The 18,549-nt window shown below is 34.0% G+C and overlaps 1 protein-coding gene across 1 annotated transcript in view; it reads right to left on the bottom strand.

The window, feature by feature from the left end:
- Nucleotides 1-18,549, bottom strand: part of LOC132554521 (ankyrin-2-like) — a 189,659-nt gene that overhangs the window by 94,184 nt on the left and 76,926 nt on the right. Inside the window, exons 24-29 of the mRNA XM_060218839.1 lie at nt 14,240-14,304; nt 10,843-10,998; nt 9,002-9,178; nt 7,865-8,104; nt 5,402-5,589; nt 3,990-4,007 (exon numbers count right to left, since the gene is read on the bottom strand). Of these exons, the coding sequence (XP_060074822.1) occupies nt 3,990-4,007; nt 5,402-5,589; nt 7,865-8,104; nt 9,002-9,178; nt 10,843-10,998; nt 14,240-14,304 (844 nt within the window). The remainder of the gene's footprint in view (nt 1-3,989; nt 4,008-5,401; nt 5,590-7,864; nt 8,105-9,001; nt 9,179-10,842; nt 10,999-14,239; nt 14,305-18,549) is intronic.

The raw sequence follows: 18,549 nt of genomic DNA, 5'->3' as shown, positions 1-18,549 counted from the left end.
AATCGGTCCTAGAGAATTTAACAGACTGGGGAACTTCGAAAAACACAACACATCAATGCTCCAGAGCTATGACTAAACTGCAGTGAACATTCCTCAAGGCTCTGTTATCTCCACTAAGAATTTGAAAATATCAAGAGATCCTGTTCACAAGGCTCCAGCAGGCTACACAGACAGCAGACATATACACATACACTTCCCAGGCAGCTATGTACAGATGCTCATGTGTACACCACTGATTGTATATGTAAAGCAGTGCTTTATCTATCCAGGGTTTATAGCTCCCTAGGGGCTTCCGTCCCAAACCTGACTCCCTGTACTATCAGCCCCTCATTCACACAGTGCACCAACTGGCCTCAATTTACAAGCCAATAGTGTACTCCCTGTGTAGACAGTTATATAAACAAATCTCCAAAGACTTTTTATTGTTTTCTTGAGATTAAATTTCAACACAATTCCGAGTAGAATTCATCTGTGAACTTGTACACTACCCAGGTGAGTCACACTACTTCCGTCAATTTACTATAGCTGTTTTCTGACAGCCCACTTTGGCTGGAGTTCGCAAGCAAAATGTTCACTTTCAATACAGTAGCTAGACATTTAAAAAAATGTCGCAAATACACTGCAAAGCACCAACTTTCAGCAAACAGTTGTCTGGTCGAGTCACATACATCAAACCAGCAAGGTAATATCTGACGAACGCCTTCTACACACATATACACACTTGATATATATATATCTGTACACACACAGGTAGAGATCTAGGTCAAAGGTCAACAATACTTAGGTGTTTAAAAACCACAGAAAATATCTGATATATCAGGTAATGCTGACCTCGCTAAATTCTTAATTTGTTAGGAAGCATGCGCAGACAGGTAAAAAAAAACCCTATTTAAAAAACACGGAAACACCAGTACAGGTAAATATTAATATAGAGGTGAGAGGGAAAATGGACAACAGAGCCAATGGCCAGAAGAAGGTTAAAAGACACCTGGCTGCCATTTTTGTTATATTTCCATTGTATTCTTGAATGAATTTCCCGATACCTAGCTATACAAAATTTTTTTTTTTAAATCGTCTTAAGTTTAGTTTAACTATGTATTGCATTACAACTACAGATTTTGGCATCAACATTCAGAAACTTGATTTTGTGAAGTCACACATAACATTCATGATGATGTCAATGTGTTTGTTCTACCTTCCGGCTGAAGTGTAACACAGCATGTGTTCTTATTATATCATATCATCCAAGCAGTGAACGAAAAAAAAAAGTTACAAAACACCAGGTTTTAATTTTCAAAGTGCACATCAAATGTATTACTCACAAATTAACTGGAAAATTACACCAAAACTTACTCAAACAAATAACAAAGAAACACTGTGTTAAGCTCTTTTATCTTTTTTTTAATGCAATATCCTTGACTCTTTTTTAGACTTTGCATGAAATCTTATTTCATTTTTAATATGGCAAGCTTAAGGCAAGGTTATTCAGAAAGTTCTGAATTTTCAAGTATTTCTGCTCTAACTTCTTATTAGTCAATTTTTAAAAAGTTATTAATTGGTATACTTTTATATATTGCTACTACCATTTTGATAATTCTGGACTTTTTCTTTCAAAAATTCTTCAGCAAGATTGACAGCTATGATAACTCATGCTCCTTGTTTCATAACTATAGGAATTATCAATAAAAACGAGACTTACAAGTATACCATTGTTCTCTTTTGGTATACATAAAAGGGAGATAAGCCTGTAGTAAAATGCAGCTGTTTCACTCTTTGCAAAAACAAACAAGGGTATGTGCTCATGTGAGATCGGGAAATGTTGTGCCCAAAGTGAGATCTGGCAGTCAATGAGACCGGATTTAATTTCCAGCCTCAGACATATTTGTCTTCAGGCTAAATACCAATTGAGATTATCAACATTTATTACACCTGATTTTGGACAGTGACTAAACATAAGCGATATCAAATTTAATTACATAACATTTTCTCAGCTGTCAAGACCAGACAACATGGTTATCCAGGAGATGAATAATGTTGACAAAAGTTTCAACTTACAAATTTTAGGTTTAAGTATGTTTACATGCTGTAGACAGGTTAAATATCTTATCAGTATAAACGAGATTAGAGATTACCGAAAAGGAAAAAAAATATTAAGTTGCACATTTGTTACGATATTCAAAAGGTACATGATCAAAAGTATATTGATATATCAGATATACAAATACATACAGGTAAAACAAAAAAAGATGATTGGGGATGGGGTAGTGATATTCTCAAAGTGTAACAAAATTAATTTTATTTTTCAGTTGTCTTATTATTTTGAAATTTGACATTATAATGTTACAAAACCAGATGAAAAAAAAACAAAATTGACAGAAAAAGGCATTTTTCAAAATTACTATGAAAATTGTTGATATTACAATTACACAATTTTTGTAAAAAAAATTCTGAAATTATTATGAAGTACTTTGTGAAGTTGAAAAGGAAAAACTACGAAGAGGAAATGATAACATGCTACCAGTACAGAAATAAAACACAGAAGACCACCCTAACCTGATCACAGTGTCAAGCTGATTACACTTTAGACCAGGTGACAAATAGATCCGCCCTGAGTTAAATGTATATATTAAAATGTAAATATTTCAACAAATCAAAATTGTCTATTAATAACTGATATTAAATTTGTTTACGACGATTGTAACTGGCATGCAATAAAGCTGTAGATCTTTATAAATCTTAAACTATGTACCACAATTATAAATCATTCATCCCTATTATGCTGCATGCCTAGCAAGTCCTAGCATATGCAATTAGTAACCAGTTTCCTCCTCTTTTTTTAGCATACACTGAAAAAGCCACCCTCCTGCTCTGCAATTTTTTTACGCAAATTCAACAAATTTTATCAAAATGAGCCATGTACTCTCTAGATATTTGCCTATGTATTCACTATTGCCTATGTAACGACTATTCTGTTAATCAAGCTTGTGTATTGAATACGGACACTTGCTTTTCATGTTATTCAACTCTGCTGACGTATAATCCGATCCCAGTAGAAACATTTACTTATTGAATTTCAGACAATGAAAACCTGTATGTAACAAGTCACCAGTGCTAAAACCATGTTGAATAAATCAAAGATGGCACTTAAGAGCAATTATGTCTTTTCCGATCAACTTCAAAGTTACGAGAAAATAACGCTAGATCTGTTTTACGGGTACATTTACGATTATGAAGAATATAATGCTTTATTGATAGTTACAATGACCGTGACCTTTTGACCTTCACATTAGATAGGCAATCCAAAGCAAGAAAGAAGTATATGAAATTTGATCCATAGCAGTCAATTACTTGGGATATCTAATGTCACTAAGACCATGACCTTTGACTTTTCAACCCCACAGGCATTCCAAAGTAAGAAGCATTCCTTGAATGTACATGTAGGCTGAACAGAGAGCTAAGCTGTGATCCTTGAATTAAGAATTTTTCCGTACAATCTCGCATCGCAATTAGATCATATGTGCTGCGTTGTTTTGTATATAGTAGCTAATTAGCTGTAGTAATTTTCTATTTGCTGTATAAAATAAAGCCATAATTTCCATAGACAGGCTTTCTGCATTAATGGTCGCAAGTGCAATTATTTATAATGATAAAAGTTTGCAATAATGGATGTTACTTCTATCATCAGCTAGCTTGTGGACAGCTAAAATCTATTCTATATCTCAGCAATGCCTAAGTACGCAAATGATATATACTAATCATGTCTGCTAATTATAAATGTGCTAATTTATATGCATGAAGTGATTTCAAACCAGCCAGCGAACAGCATCCATTTTTCCACCCAATGCTTTTACATTAGTGCAAATTACCTCCCCTGACACAGCAGTACATATATACAAATGTTACACAGTAAACAAATTAAAAGAAAAAAAAAGAAAACAGTGTTAAGGATAACAATACAGTGATTCTAGCATCTACAGAATCAAGTTTACCTTTTCCATTTCAGTTTGCTGTATAAAAAAAGACATAATTATAAACATTATTTACAACTGATTATATCAGAATAGGTTTGCAAAATTTCCTGTTAGAAAAAAACATTCAAGGATTTACTAAAATTTTCTGAAAAAAAAGCAGCTTATCTTCCTCCTTAATATCAATTCCCTCTAAAATATTTTTCATACAGAATGAAAATAAATGAGAGATATATATCTACAATATTTCCTAAACCAGTTAACTTATTTCCTCCCGGCATTTCACACACATGTTCATAATGCGTTTCTCAAGAAGAAAATCATTTTATAAATGAAATCATTAAAATTTTATTTTCTCGATTCATTACAAAATCCAAAAAAATAGCAATTATATATATATATGTAGATATGTATGTATATATATGTATTACAATATTATATATATATGTGTCCGTCTATCATATCTTTTTAAATAGCGATCATGCAAACTCGTATTATTAATTTTTTTCCCCAAATAATCACACATTTATCATACTTTGCTGAGCCAAATCATGCAGTCATGCTGTTAGAATTTCATTTTTCAAATATCAACAATATAACTGTTTTAGTGTAAATAAATAGCCACAAACACAACCAAATTTTGAAAAAAAATTTATCACTATTTTTTTTTCTTTTTTTTTGTACAACTGCTCAAATGATAATAATGTTTTCTTCGAGTGACATTATCAATCACAGTAAACTTATCTATCTGTTTCTCTCTGTTTTACATGTCCATCACCAAATACAAATTCTGAAGGATCTACAAGGTCTAAACTACAGGTTAAAATTAACCATTAAAAGATGAAGACTGAGTTTCAAAATAATCCTTTTTCAAATTACTCAAAATTCTTTTATATAGTTCTATTGTTGAGTTTAACAAAAAGCAAAAACTAGTTTTGGAGCATTTTTGGAATCAGCTGAGCTGAAGACAAGAAACATGAAAGCTAACTAAGCTGTGAATGGATCAGACCAATGTCAATATTATGCTTAAAATACTGTCAGTTTGATAAATATTTTAAGACCAAATTTATATTAAAAACAAGTAATAAAAAAAGTTACTTTTATCAAGGATGTGGAAAGAAGCAAAACCATGAGTTGCTTCAAAGGTATTTCTAAAGTGCTTTTGTATCAGCACTCAGAACATTTAGACAGAACATTAATTTGCTAGAAAAAGAATGTTTATTGGTTGTCTGAAACTTTTTGCCTTGCAGTCTGATTATAAAAACCTAGTCTTTGTCTTTCATCTTTTTGTTAGTAATTCTGTGGAGCTAAAAATTCAAGGCAAAAGTAAATACCGAACTCACTGGTTATATACCAGACATCAGACCTCCCCACAATCAACCAAATGTTTGTAAGTAATACATAAAAAAAGTATAACCAAGCTTTTTCCTTACCCAGAGTAGGTTGGAGTGCGGTCGATGGCGACATTGTCCGGGTCATAGCTGGCATTGAAGGATGATCCACTGTAGGAGCTAAAGCGGGAACTCTCCATTTTGGAGGTGCCAGTAAGCAGACGGTTGTCTGGAGGGGCTGACGAGTACTGGGAGTATGACTGGGACATCATCTGGGCTTCCATATAATCCTAAATATATAATAATGGCGGTCAGCCTACTGGAGGTATCAAATAAGTGGTCCTAAATATAAAACCCACTGGTCAGTCTACAGGCAGAGACAGCTGAGTGGTCCTAAACATTTAACATATTGGTCAGTTTACACATGGTGTCAAGCGTATGGTCCTAAATATGGAAATAGTGGTCACTCTAAAAAAATGTGTCGAATGTGCAGTTTTATATCTAAAATATAGTGGTCAGTCTACAGGAAGTGACAAGTGCATGGTCCTGACCTTAGGACATAATTGTCAGTTTAAAGAAGGTGTCAAATGTGTGGTCCTAACTATAGGACACATGCGGTCAGTCTAATGAAGATCTGTGGTCCTTAAGATATAACACAGGGTTTAATTTTACAGCAGGTATCAAATGCATTTATCACACAAGTGGTCAGTCTACATGTATATCATGGGTGGTCAGTCTACTAAAAGTGTCAAATATTTGGTTCTAGATCTAGAATGCAGGTGGTTAGTCTACAGAAGTTGTCAAACTAAGCAATAGTCAATGGACAACAATAGACAGAGAGCACAAACAGTCAGTCCACAGCTAGTATCAAACTAAGCTTTATGTCACACTTACAGTCATGACCAACTGCAGAATCACAGCGTTTCACCAACGTTAAAGACAAGCTTCATGGTGGTTGATTATTGGAGTCTAGTCTGAATTAGTCAAAACAAGGACGTAGATAACAGATCTACATCCCTGGTCAAAATAGGTATAAGTACAGGGACAGGTTTAAGACAACCTACAGAACTGACAGAAGTGGTCAGTTCTATCCCCAAGGCAGTCAAATCAGCTTTGTTCAAGAAGTCATCATGTAGATGTGGTTTTTTTTTTTCATCCTGTAACAATTTCTTTTTCTGTGACATCAAAAGATTCCATCGAAGCAGTTTGCACCACATAATCATGGCAACTGTACCAGATGATACAAAATAAAATGATTTATTGGGAAGCATTTCTGTTCATTGGCTGAATTGAAAATTCTATAGCGAGTTTTCTTTTTAGTATTTGACTGTTCAAACCTACAAGTAAGCAAATTTGTAAATCCAAAGTTCATTTAGCATGCAAACAATACTACTAAACAAAAAAGATATTTTTAATATATGAAAAATGAAAAAAAACAAAAAGAATCACAATTCCACAGAGAAACGATAAAATGAGAATAAGTTTTTGATTCACAAGTCATTTAATTTCAACATCATGGATACTGATTTGTTCTGTTTAATTAATATCCAATAGACTTTGAACATTGGCAAAGTGAAGGTGATGACTGATTACAGTACCACACATTGATCAATCACAATAAATCAATCAAATATCAAAACTGGAAACATAAATGTTCAACAAAACAGACAATTAATCGACAAAATAAAATAACGTTTGCCATCAAATGAAAAGAAAAACAAATATGATTGACATTTTGTCTTATGAAATCCGAAATTAAACATACAGAAATATTTTTAGTAATTATTGAAATTTATAGCATTTGAGTATTTGTTATTCTGGTCAATACATAAATAGGAGTAAAAACAGAATTATTAACAACAGACCACTACGGTGAGTAATGCAACTATAATATGGCAACATGCCCTAACTGGAATGTCTATCCAGAACATCTGTGTGGAAGAATTCCCCCATGCCAATTTTTGTAATCCAAAGGATGTGGAGTAGGGGAGGTAACTCTTATATCCATCAAAATCCTTCAAAATTTCCAACAGATGGCAAAAATTGTGATGGATATTTAATATTTCATTTTAAACTTTTTGTAGTGAAGCATAAAAGCCATGCAATATCAAACTTTTATATATATAAATATTACGATAATACTATGTTCAAGCATTCATGCACAAAATTAGTTATAATCACAATACACAGGCAAGCTTTCAATAAAGGCCTTTTTCAAAAGACCTTGGGTTATACGAATTGATATTTACGGATGGTGTTTACTGATGAGGTTTACTGATGGTGTTTATACTATGAAGTCAACAGTATATGGATTGGACAATAATTTACAATGTCTTTCAGTTGTAGATGGGCACTAAAGTAGCGCAGGATTTAAAATAGCAAGGTAACTTGAGTTAAAGAAGCCTACTGACTTCGGTAAGAAAAATATTATGTTAAACCTAGCCACCATATGTTAGAAAATCTATAGTGATAAAGCAGGGTGATTTTAGTAAAATGGGTATTAAATTAAAAAAAATGATTTGCTGTTAATTCTAGTCACCACAATCTTTTTCAATTACAAAATACCTCTAAGGGTGTATGTGGTTCAGATTCTTCCCTAGCAACCGAGTCGTCGGGCAAGTATTTAAATTCCTCGTTCAGATCAATGCTACTGATACTGACAGATTCTCCGTACCCAGCCGCTCTATCAGGATGAGAGCGATATGCTGACCCTGGGTACACACGGCGGTTACGGGCCTGATCTTTACCATAACGTACAGATTTCCGTAGATAAAAATCCTCGGCATATTGAACCGTGCTTGTGCTCTATCAAATAACAGATATCAACAGCAAAGTAATGTAACAGAAAAAAATATAAACACAAGTAATGTTAATATAACACCAGAGGGCATGCAGATTATTTCCATTCAATCAGTCGAGGACCTAGTTACACCCAAAGAATACTTTTTTCGCCACAAGGAAATATAACAAATAAAAAAAAAAAAACACCAAAAAAAACTATACTGTAATTCTTTTGACCAAAAATGCGATGTATTCCTTTTTAAAAAAATTGTTTAACTTTCAATTAAATAAAAGATATAAACAAATGAAGAAATTCAAGAAAATATTATTCTAACATCAATAACTGATTTTAAAAGAAAACACAAATTCATTCATATTCATCTAAATCAAATTTCACAAAATTCATGAAAAAGAATAAAAAATTTGAATTCATGCTATCTGGTGGCAATTAACAGGCCCGTTTTTCCAAATTTTACATAAACCCCCCCCCCCAAAAAAAAATAACCAAAAAATCTCACCTGTTATTTTGAATTTTTTTATGTAAATATTCTTTGTAAAACTATGGTTTAGTAAGTAACCAAACTGGTGTCCATGCTGATAACACGAAGGTCAAAGGTAATTGAAACTCTGTGTTATTTACCAGGATAACATGCACGTTTCTCTTCACATTAATAATTTATTCATTTGGATTAAGTTGATTACTTCCCTTATTAAAAACAGGGGTCAAAGGTCATCCTAAACTCCATTCCGCATTCAGACATCCATGCAATAATAGGATTTTTCAAAATTCTTAAACTCTAACCAACATGAAAAAAAGGTCTTTGTTTCATTCTGTAATAATCCAATATAGATGCTAATTTTCAGTCCCTTGGCAAGAAAACGGGATTAGTTCAGGCGTAACATGTTAGCGTCACTCTTTACCTTTTTTATTGCATCATCGAAATCGTCACCATATTCAAGTTCGCTACTTTCTTCAGTGATGCGTGACTTTCCGTCAGCTTGGGACACAAAAGATGAATCATGGGACTTGCCCACAGACAAACGGTCGAGTGTGGAGTACTCTCCCCCAAAAACACTGTCGCCTCTCCCAGAAACATCCTGGTGTGGCGAAAAAATCAAATCATATTGTACTAAAATCGGCATGCAACAACATCAAATTTCAGAGATGGAACCTTTTTTTTTTAATCTATTTATTTAACTATTTCAAAATATTCTAAGTTTAAAGTTCATTTCTTAAATGTTGATTTTTCAATTTTAGAAACATCAACATCACTGTATTAAGTTTCACCTTCAAAAGTTCATTTCTTTTCCATCTCTGATCAGTGTTAACAAAATGAAAGAAATTTCTCTATGTGCTGACGATAAAATTTTGTGCATAAATAAATAACTGAATGTTGACAGTAAACATTTATAAGCAGGCATCACAACAGACAGTGAAAAACTGAAAAAAAAATGACAACATTGACAGGGAAATTAAATAAAACTGAAATTGTAACAACACATTTTTATATCAATAAGATCACACATAGAAGTTAAGACATTGTCTAACTTTTAAAACTTTAAACCATTAATTATTCTTAAACACAAATTATTTTTTACAAAAACACTGTCAAAAACTGATCATCTCAAACTCGGAGAAGAATGTTCAAGGCCCAGGGCAAAGGGAGGTAACACAACGAAGAACAAAAACAGGTGGCATACCACTAAAACATATCTGTATAATTTCTTTTCATTGAAAATCTAAATCTATTTAAGAAGAAAAAATTCTTCTCAAATTACTGGTTCTTTATGGATGTCATTCACAAGAAATAAACGAATATGATTGACTGATTTAGTGATGTGCAACCTAGGACCACCTGGAAACACCATGGGGCATTGTACAAGACCAAGGGCAAGTCACTCTTTTGTTCAAACCCTAACAAGTACCAAAATCCAACAGGTAGATAACATAGCTTTCAGTTTCTGATCTGAAACAAAATGACTCAACTAGACTGATGGTAAATGTTGAAAAGGATGTAGGTATGGTATAGGTAAAGATAATGAATAACCAACAGACCGATGAAATATTTACATACGAATTGTTATCGCACTTTATTTATGAGAACGCAAACAGGTACACCTAATGTGTCCTATGTGCACACAAAAACAAAAGCAACAACGCAATATTGAATGCGGGAACAACGTTGTCTTATGTGTGAGGGCATGATATGATATAAAAAAAAATATTTCATAGTACACCTTGATATTTTTTTTTGGATGGCACGAAAAATGAAAGATATTGAGAGGTATTCTTGGGTGCTGTTAGTATTTAAGTATTGTTGAAGGTACTAAATTTTATCAATAATCTGAGGAAGTCACTAACATTGATCTGTTACAGGACAGCACATATGACACAACAGTAGGGTAGCAATATATGTCAAAGGTCAATTCCCTCCCCCAAGGAAGCATGAATTTTTTCTTTTTTTAATCAATTTTATTAATTTCTGGCAATGATTGAATACTGAAAAGATTATTATTCTCATAAGCACAGACATACAGAGGAGGGGTTATGGAAAACATTTATTCGTGAAATGGAAGATTAAATGATATATGTGGGGACCCTATTTCTGCTGATGAGATATATAAGACACTGGGTAATGTAAAGGTATATTGAATATAGGACAAAATATTTCTGTGAGATTATACCAATATTGTACATAATTTGAGGTCATGATGAAAATGGTCGAGGACAAGATGATGAAGATGATGATGAGGAAACGTACCCGTCCGTGCGGTGATAGCGTGTCCCCGCTATAGTACCTCATCTCAGCCTCATAATCGGGGCCTCGCTCTAAATAGGATGGGTACCTCATGGCTGAGCTTATCTCGCTCGTGATACGACGTCGCTGGTCCTCACTCACAGGGTGGCGCAGAATGTCCTAACGAAAGCAGATACCACAAAGACGAGCGTAACAAGAGGATCAACCAAACACACTGACACAGAAAATTCAAAATCAAAAAAGGGCGCTGGCCATCAAAAGTCACCATTTTAGAAAAACAATGAAATGTTTTATTATCAATGACCCAAGGTCGAGGACGTAAGTTTCAAAATCAGTTTCTTTCTTTTGTAATGTATTTTATGATCTGCAATGAATTTTATATGACAGAAGGAAATTTATTTTTATAGATGCCTTGATTATGACAGGAAGACCCAACGAAACTGAAACCAGTATAACTCAAATCTGAATCTGGAGTAATTTGAAAACCGGTGTAAAACTTACTCTCTAAATTTACCTGTAAAACTTACTCTCTAAATTTACCTGTAAAACTTACTCTCTAAATTTATCTGTAAAACTTACTCTCTAAATTTATCTGTAAAACTTACTCTCTAAATTTATCTGTAAAACTTACTCTCTAAATTTATCTCTAAAACTTACTCTCTAAATTTATCTCTAAAACTTACTCTCTAAATTTATCTGTTAAGAACTATAGAACTGTTAAACGATTAGAAAAGTAAACTCCTGTGCTGAATAATTGGGAATCAAATGTGATTTCAGCAATAACCTGTGTTAGCTGTACCACGAGAAATAAGAAATCCTCTATAATATGTAGGTGTACTTCTATATATCCCTTGCCTACAACAGATCCTTAATTACCAAGTATCTCTGTAGTATGTCCTAAGCACTAAATTGTATCAAATTAACCCGGAGAAATCCAGAAAGCCAACATACCTTCTCATTCTTTAAGTTTAATTATGGATTCATCTTAAAATTTTTTGCATTTTAAGAAAACTTGTCACAATAGTGAACTATTTGGTCCCTGTAGTGTTTGGTTTATGTAGGATTTATAGGTCTAATATCATACAATAGATTTATTTCCTAAGATGGTGATTTTTTTGCCAGAGTAATTACACATGCACACATTCTTCACTTCGTGCCACAAAACTGCAGACGACACTTGCAAAATACGACTGACGAAGACAATCCATTTTTTTTTTCAAAAATAAATCATTTTAACACAACAAATGAAACAAACAAAAGAAAATCATATACAAAAATGAAAATTAAGTTAAATATAGTGCTCAAAATAAACTAAAAAGTGTTTTAAAGAAAAACTCAAGAATCCTACAGATGCCAAATGAATGTGCCTAAACACATGCTTTGCAGTTAAAGATAATTGTAACAAAATTAAGAAGGAATAAATTATTTATAAAACTGAACAAAAAAAAAAAAAGAAAAAAAACACACAAACCAGATAATTTGAAAATAAAAACTTACAAATGTGAAAACAACATTCTAAACATCAATTACATATGAAATCAACATATCTAAGTAAATATTGAAATGAAGCTTTATAAATGTTTTATCATAGAGGCAATGAAACATTACAATTCGTAAAAATGGAGGAAAAAACTACTAAAGACTAAAACACATGTACGAAGATAAAGAAATTATCCCCACCCATTTATCACATACCCAACATCCTAACAAAGTTTAGTTGCAAGGTCTGCCGGTATCTTTAACAAAGAATTATGTGTATCGTATGTAAGAATATTCATAGAAATACATTACTTTTGAAGGTGATACATGAACACCTAATTACGAACCCTGAAGAAAGTGGGCCATATTTACTTTGTCCGTCTGTGCCAGCTATGCGTGCATAATGAAACACCATTCTTTGGAAAATCAGTAAATGATTGTGTGATTTTCTGTCCTGACAGGCTTTTCTCTACTAACAAACATCAGCAAAACCTTGCCTTTCATGAAAAAATTACAATACGTTCTTTCATATTTCTTTGAACTGGAAGATTTCTGTTAGAACACATATCTATCATCCTTTTTCCTAAGATTCTCAAAGTATTTTTCTTTTTTTTGTACCTTAAGACAAAAAAAAAGAATGGTTTCGTAACATTCCAAAGCCTCTTACCCTAAGCTGAAAAGCAAACAATAGGAAGCAATTTTGTTCACAAACAAATTTCATACAAACAATACAAATCTTAGAGCACTTTCAGCACTTCAAGCAAATATCATACAAAAACTTTCTGATGACAAACAGCCACTCCATATATACAACACACACGTACAACATGAGGTTAAAAGTCGTTGACACTAAATGTCATATCTTACCTACTAATTGCCCTGATAACAAGTGTTATTTCATTATTTTTGTATGACTGTGACCAAACCTGGTATGAATATTAAATCTGCAGATGAATTATTTTAACTCCATTCACAATGGGCACTTTACTTAGTCTTTTTTGCTTTTTTTTTTTTTTGTTTCAATAATTTTCAGTATTTACGAACGATAATAAAACCATCAAACAACGTTGTATCCTACAAGGATGTTAGCTAAGGTCATTTTCAAACAAACAAGTAAATTTTTTTGGGCAAGTGCAGAATAATGGGGAAAAAAATTCCAAAAAATCTTCTATCCTAAATATCTAATTATATATTTAAAAAAAAAAAAAAGCCAATTAAAATAATTATTTAACTTAAACTATAAGCAAAGGTTTGTCGAATTCAGCTCTACACTGAATGCTGTTAGAATCGACCTGACATACAACATCTTTACGATCAATACATCAATGATATCCTCTTATCTTCAAACAGGACTTTCTATAGTCATGCAATCACAATATGGAGGATGCACTTTTAAGCTTTAAATGAAAATGAAAAGAAAAGAAAAGATAGGTCACATGACATCTGCTCTAAAAAGACGGTTTTACGGGATGGACAAGGTTTGTCCACTGTCATTTTCTTGTGGCTAATTTATCTGGGGTACCAGCGTTTTTTATATGGGTAGATTTAACTGAGTATGTCGCATGAGTAACCGAAATTCAGTGCATTTTCTGTTACCTAAGAAACCTCTTATGAAGTGTATATGCAAAAGAACATGTTGTTTGGGGTGAAAAGGATAGTTCGTGAGGCTGAAAAATGATAACTCTCTTGCACATTCTCACGAAGACCAACACATGGACAAAATGTTTCCACAAAGACTTACACAAATGGGACACACAGACTGTTTCAGCTTCCAAACCAACAGTAACCCTGAATATGTTGCAGCATTTTCTGGAGAGGTTATGGGAAGGGAGGTAATTATACCTCTTACCTCCTTAACTGATAAGTGAGAGTCTAGCCAGTGTTGCTGCAACATAAAGGGGTGTATCAATGAGTTATCTACCTTTTCATATGAAGTGTCCAGCGGAGAAGTGCTCTCGCCTCGCTCCAGGGAAATGCTGTCTTCACCTGTCAATACATAACACCATTCATTAAAGACTGGACATCTGCCCGTCGAAAATTCTTTATTATACCAAATATGCATATACACTGACTTTCAAAGTCTGCACTAAATTCAAATAAAATGCATGTCTTACTTATAAAGATTATTTGCGACAACTCAACAACATCAGTTTCATTGATAAAATATTAGTTCATCTATACTCCCTTACAACATTCTTGTCATATTCACTTCCATTTGTGAAATTGACCTTCAAGAAATGTCAAGGTCAGAAATCCATTATGAATTATTTACAATTAACTTTGACTTTTTTGCCGGAGATAAATTATGTGATTTGAATGATATAAACAATCAATTTCTTTGTGATGATGATAAAGCCTGACTTAAGTAAAAAAAAAATGTTTAAAAAACAAAACATCCGGTACAAGTGTTAAAATCTAACATCTCTTTTAACATTGAGATATATGATAAAATCATACAACATCGACATTTGAAACATCATGATACTGCAAAACGTCTATTTATAATGAAATATATTTTCACCAAACAAAACTTTCCAGAAAAAAATATTCAATTTATAGATTATTAAAATCTGCATGTGCATGTTACAGCATGTTTCTACAATTTCAAATTCGTGCTTCCAAACTCCTTTGAAGCAAAACTCTGAAAACCGATGCTAACAAACCACAGTGATTTACAGTATATAAGACAAACAGTTATTATTGAGTAATAGAGATATATAATCTTCCTAGAAAAAGAATACAGACTACTGCCAGGCCGAGCTACGCTACCAGAGTATGGTAGGACATCTGTGTGACTTTGTCCTATTGTTAATATATTTGTTTTCTCCAAACAATGAAAACCTTAACCAGGCACGTACCCGGTACATTTTGTCTTTTACAGCTGCTTCAAGAAAACGGAAAGTAGAAATAAAACATTTTGAAATTTGCTCCCTAAAAACTAAACAAGTATCCATTTGGTGCTGGTGGTGATTTTCTTACATAATCAAAAAAGATAAATTTCTTTACCTTTTTGTTGTTCATGAGCTAATTTACTCTTCCCAGTACACGACCAACAAATCATGGTGGAAATGTAAATTCCTAGAAACTTTTTCCGGGGTTTTATTTAACTTAAGTCAACACTCCTGAGAGGAATAAGCATTAAATCCATCCATGGAATGACTGCCACATGTACACACATAATACAGCCCACAGTATACCAGCCCTATTTTAAGTATACACATTTACTTAATTGTAAAAATATCGAAATAAAAAATAATACTACACTTCTGGAAAAGCATTCAGGTATATGCCTAAGTGGATCTGTCGTCCGCCCCTTGCTACTCCGAAACCTACCACCCCAGCTCCTGTTCCGTGGAGGAGTTGTATACTAGCAACACACAGCTTTATGATTAGTATATTCCTACAGTCCAGTGCTAACTGGTCTGTAGAACTCATTTCATGTTTTCGTATTTATTTTCGGGATGAAGCATCATCTTCAGCCAGCTAGCTATCTGTAATAATTATTGCTTGGGCCTTTATTACTATAGAATCACGCTCAAAATAGAGGCCTCTCCATCTCCTTTTCTCTTACAAACTCCCTGACTCTCATGAGCTGAATTGCTTGTTATGACGTAAATCTTCCTGCCTGTTTACATGTTGATGAAGTTTTTGTTTTGTGTGTCTATTTTCAAATTCTCACGTCTAAATGAAGACATAATGAGATTACTTATATATCAAATTTTCACTGGCACATTGCCAAATTCCAAATATCCTCTGTTATGAAGTTTCAATTGTTAAATCAAATTTGATCATTTTTTTTTTCATATCTTTTATTTATTTTTTTCCAATTACAAAACATTCTGAAATTGACTTAAAGATAAAGAAACTGCAAGATCAAAGCATCAAGATATTTCACCTCAAAATTTAAAGGAACTTTTAATCATTTTAAAAAGTTTCTTCTCCTTTTAAAACTTTGTCTTTTAGGGACTTTTTAATAGTGACATCTTTTTAATCAGAAACTGTGAAAACGATACTTAGAATAAAATACAAAATGAGACCATCAAATTCAGTAATTCAAAATTCATTGTACAAATGTCTGATCAGAATTCAGTACTGCTATTCAACTATTCAAAGTCTGTCCAGTTAAAACATTTTGGCAGATCAGATCAGTAGATCAGTAGATTTCAACAAGGGGGGATAACTCCATGCAATGAATTGAAATGATGGACATACATTTCAAAAATTGTTTTTAAAAAATCATGAATGATAAAGACTTTTGATAGCATGATGGTATTACTCGCAGAGGCTTTCTGAAGCGACAGGCATGGGTAGCACAGCACCATGGGATCTAGCTGAAGCCATGACTTGATGAGAGGGCGGAAGTTTTTTCATCTTATCTTAACGTGTTAAAGCTGATATTTGTGATAATCAACAAGTATAATTTGTCTTGGCATCAGTGGTGTAGATAATACTCGACCAGCATATGTATATACATATATATATATAAATGTATACAGTTTAATGTATTTGACCCAGGAGCTGCTCCAAGCTGTTAAAACGTAAGTGTTGTTCGGCCTCCGAATGTGGCTTTGAATTATCTATGTAATTCATATATAAAAGACAAGGGGCTTCAAATTGTCTTGTGTCTTAAATGTAACTTCACCAAGAATAAATATATTAAAAAAAAGATAAAAAAAATTAAACATAAGCATAAGTTGAGGTCTTCAATGAAATTTTATAACTTGATAACTGTAACAGTACTTTAAAACAAATACAATCTTTGAAGATACACATGTATTTTTCTATAATCCAAACTACTGTCATCTTTATTCCTTTCTCTCAAAATATCCTTCCCTTAACCCTCTTTTCGAAAACATTTCATGGCCTAATATTCATATTTGTACTCTGCTTTCTGTAGCCCAACCACCTGCCTCTGTTTTACACTCACCCTCCCCTTATTTCAGCTGAACCACTCTCCTCTATATCCCCCTCGCCCTCCCCTTATTTCAGCTCAACCACTCTCCTCTGTATCCCCCTCCCCTTATTTCAGCTCAACCACTCTCCTCTGTATCCCCCTCGCCCTCCCCTTATTTCAGTTCAACCACTTGCCTGTGTATCCCTCTCGCCCTCCCCTTATTTCAGTTCAACCACTCTCCTCTGTATCCCCCTCCCCTTATTTCAATTTAACCACTCTCCTCTGTATCCCCCTCCCCTTATTTCAGTTCAACCACTCTCCTCTATATCCCCCTCGCCCTCCCTCCCCTTATTTCAGTTCAACCACTCTCCTCTGTATCCCCCTCCCCTTATTTCAGTTCAACCACTTTCCTCTGTATCCCCCTCGCCTTATTTCTGTTCAACCACTTGCCTGTGTATCCCCCTCGCCCTCCTCTTATTTCAGTTCAACCACTCTCCTCTCTATCCCCCTCGCCCTCCCCTTATTTCAGTTCAACTGCTTGCCTGTGTATCCCCCTTCCCTTATTTCAGTTCAACCACTCTCCTCTGTATCCCCCTCCCCTTATTTCAGCTCAACCACTCTCCTCTGTATCCCACTCCCCTTATTTCAGCTCAACCACTCTCCTCGGTATCCCCCTCCCCTTATTTCAGTTTAACCACTCTCCTCTATATCCCCCTCCTCCTCCCCTTATTTCAGTTCAACCACTTGCCTGTGTATCCCCCTTCCCTTATTTCAGTTCAACCACTCTCCTCTGTATCCCTCTCCCCTTATTTCAACTCAACCACTCTCCTCGGTGTCCCCCTCCCCTTATTTCAGCCCAACCACTCTCCCCTGTATCCCCCTTGCCCTCCCCTTATTTCAGTTCGACCACTTGCCTATGTATCCCCCTCACCCTCAATTATCACAATTGTAATAGGTTCTTCCTCCTTAAGCACTCTTTCAATTCATAACATCAACCAAATATAAACCTCTAACCATCTGTTTTACCCTCCCCCTTCTCTAACCTCATCATAATCACTCTGTCCCCTATTCCTCTTACCCACTGTTAACCTATTAAATTTCCCTCACCTAACCTAACATTAGTATCAATCCCTGGCTGTTTAATGCCCCTGAGATGCAGCCCCAACCCCTGCAGTGTAGCTCCATGCAGTTAGTCGGTTCTATGATGATTGGTTAAGTAGATATACAAATATATATATTTGTGTGTACATGCCCTGCAGATCAATTTATCTTATCATAACTGACCATCTGAAAAAATATCTCATGTGCCAAATTCCTCTCATGAAACTAAATTAGCA

Source organism: Ylistrum balloti, unplaced genomic scaffold (assembly GCF_031769215.1).
Source record: "Ylistrum balloti isolate Yb309-2 unplaced genomic scaffold, AGI_CSIRO_Ybal_v1 Utg370416, whole genome shotgun sequence".
NCBI lineage: Eukaryota > Metazoa > Mollusca > Bivalvia > Pectinida > Pectinidae > Ylistrum > Ylistrum balloti.
The sequence above is the reverse complement of the archived record's forward strand: the minus strand, read 5'-3'. Positions and strand labels throughout refer to the sequence as shown.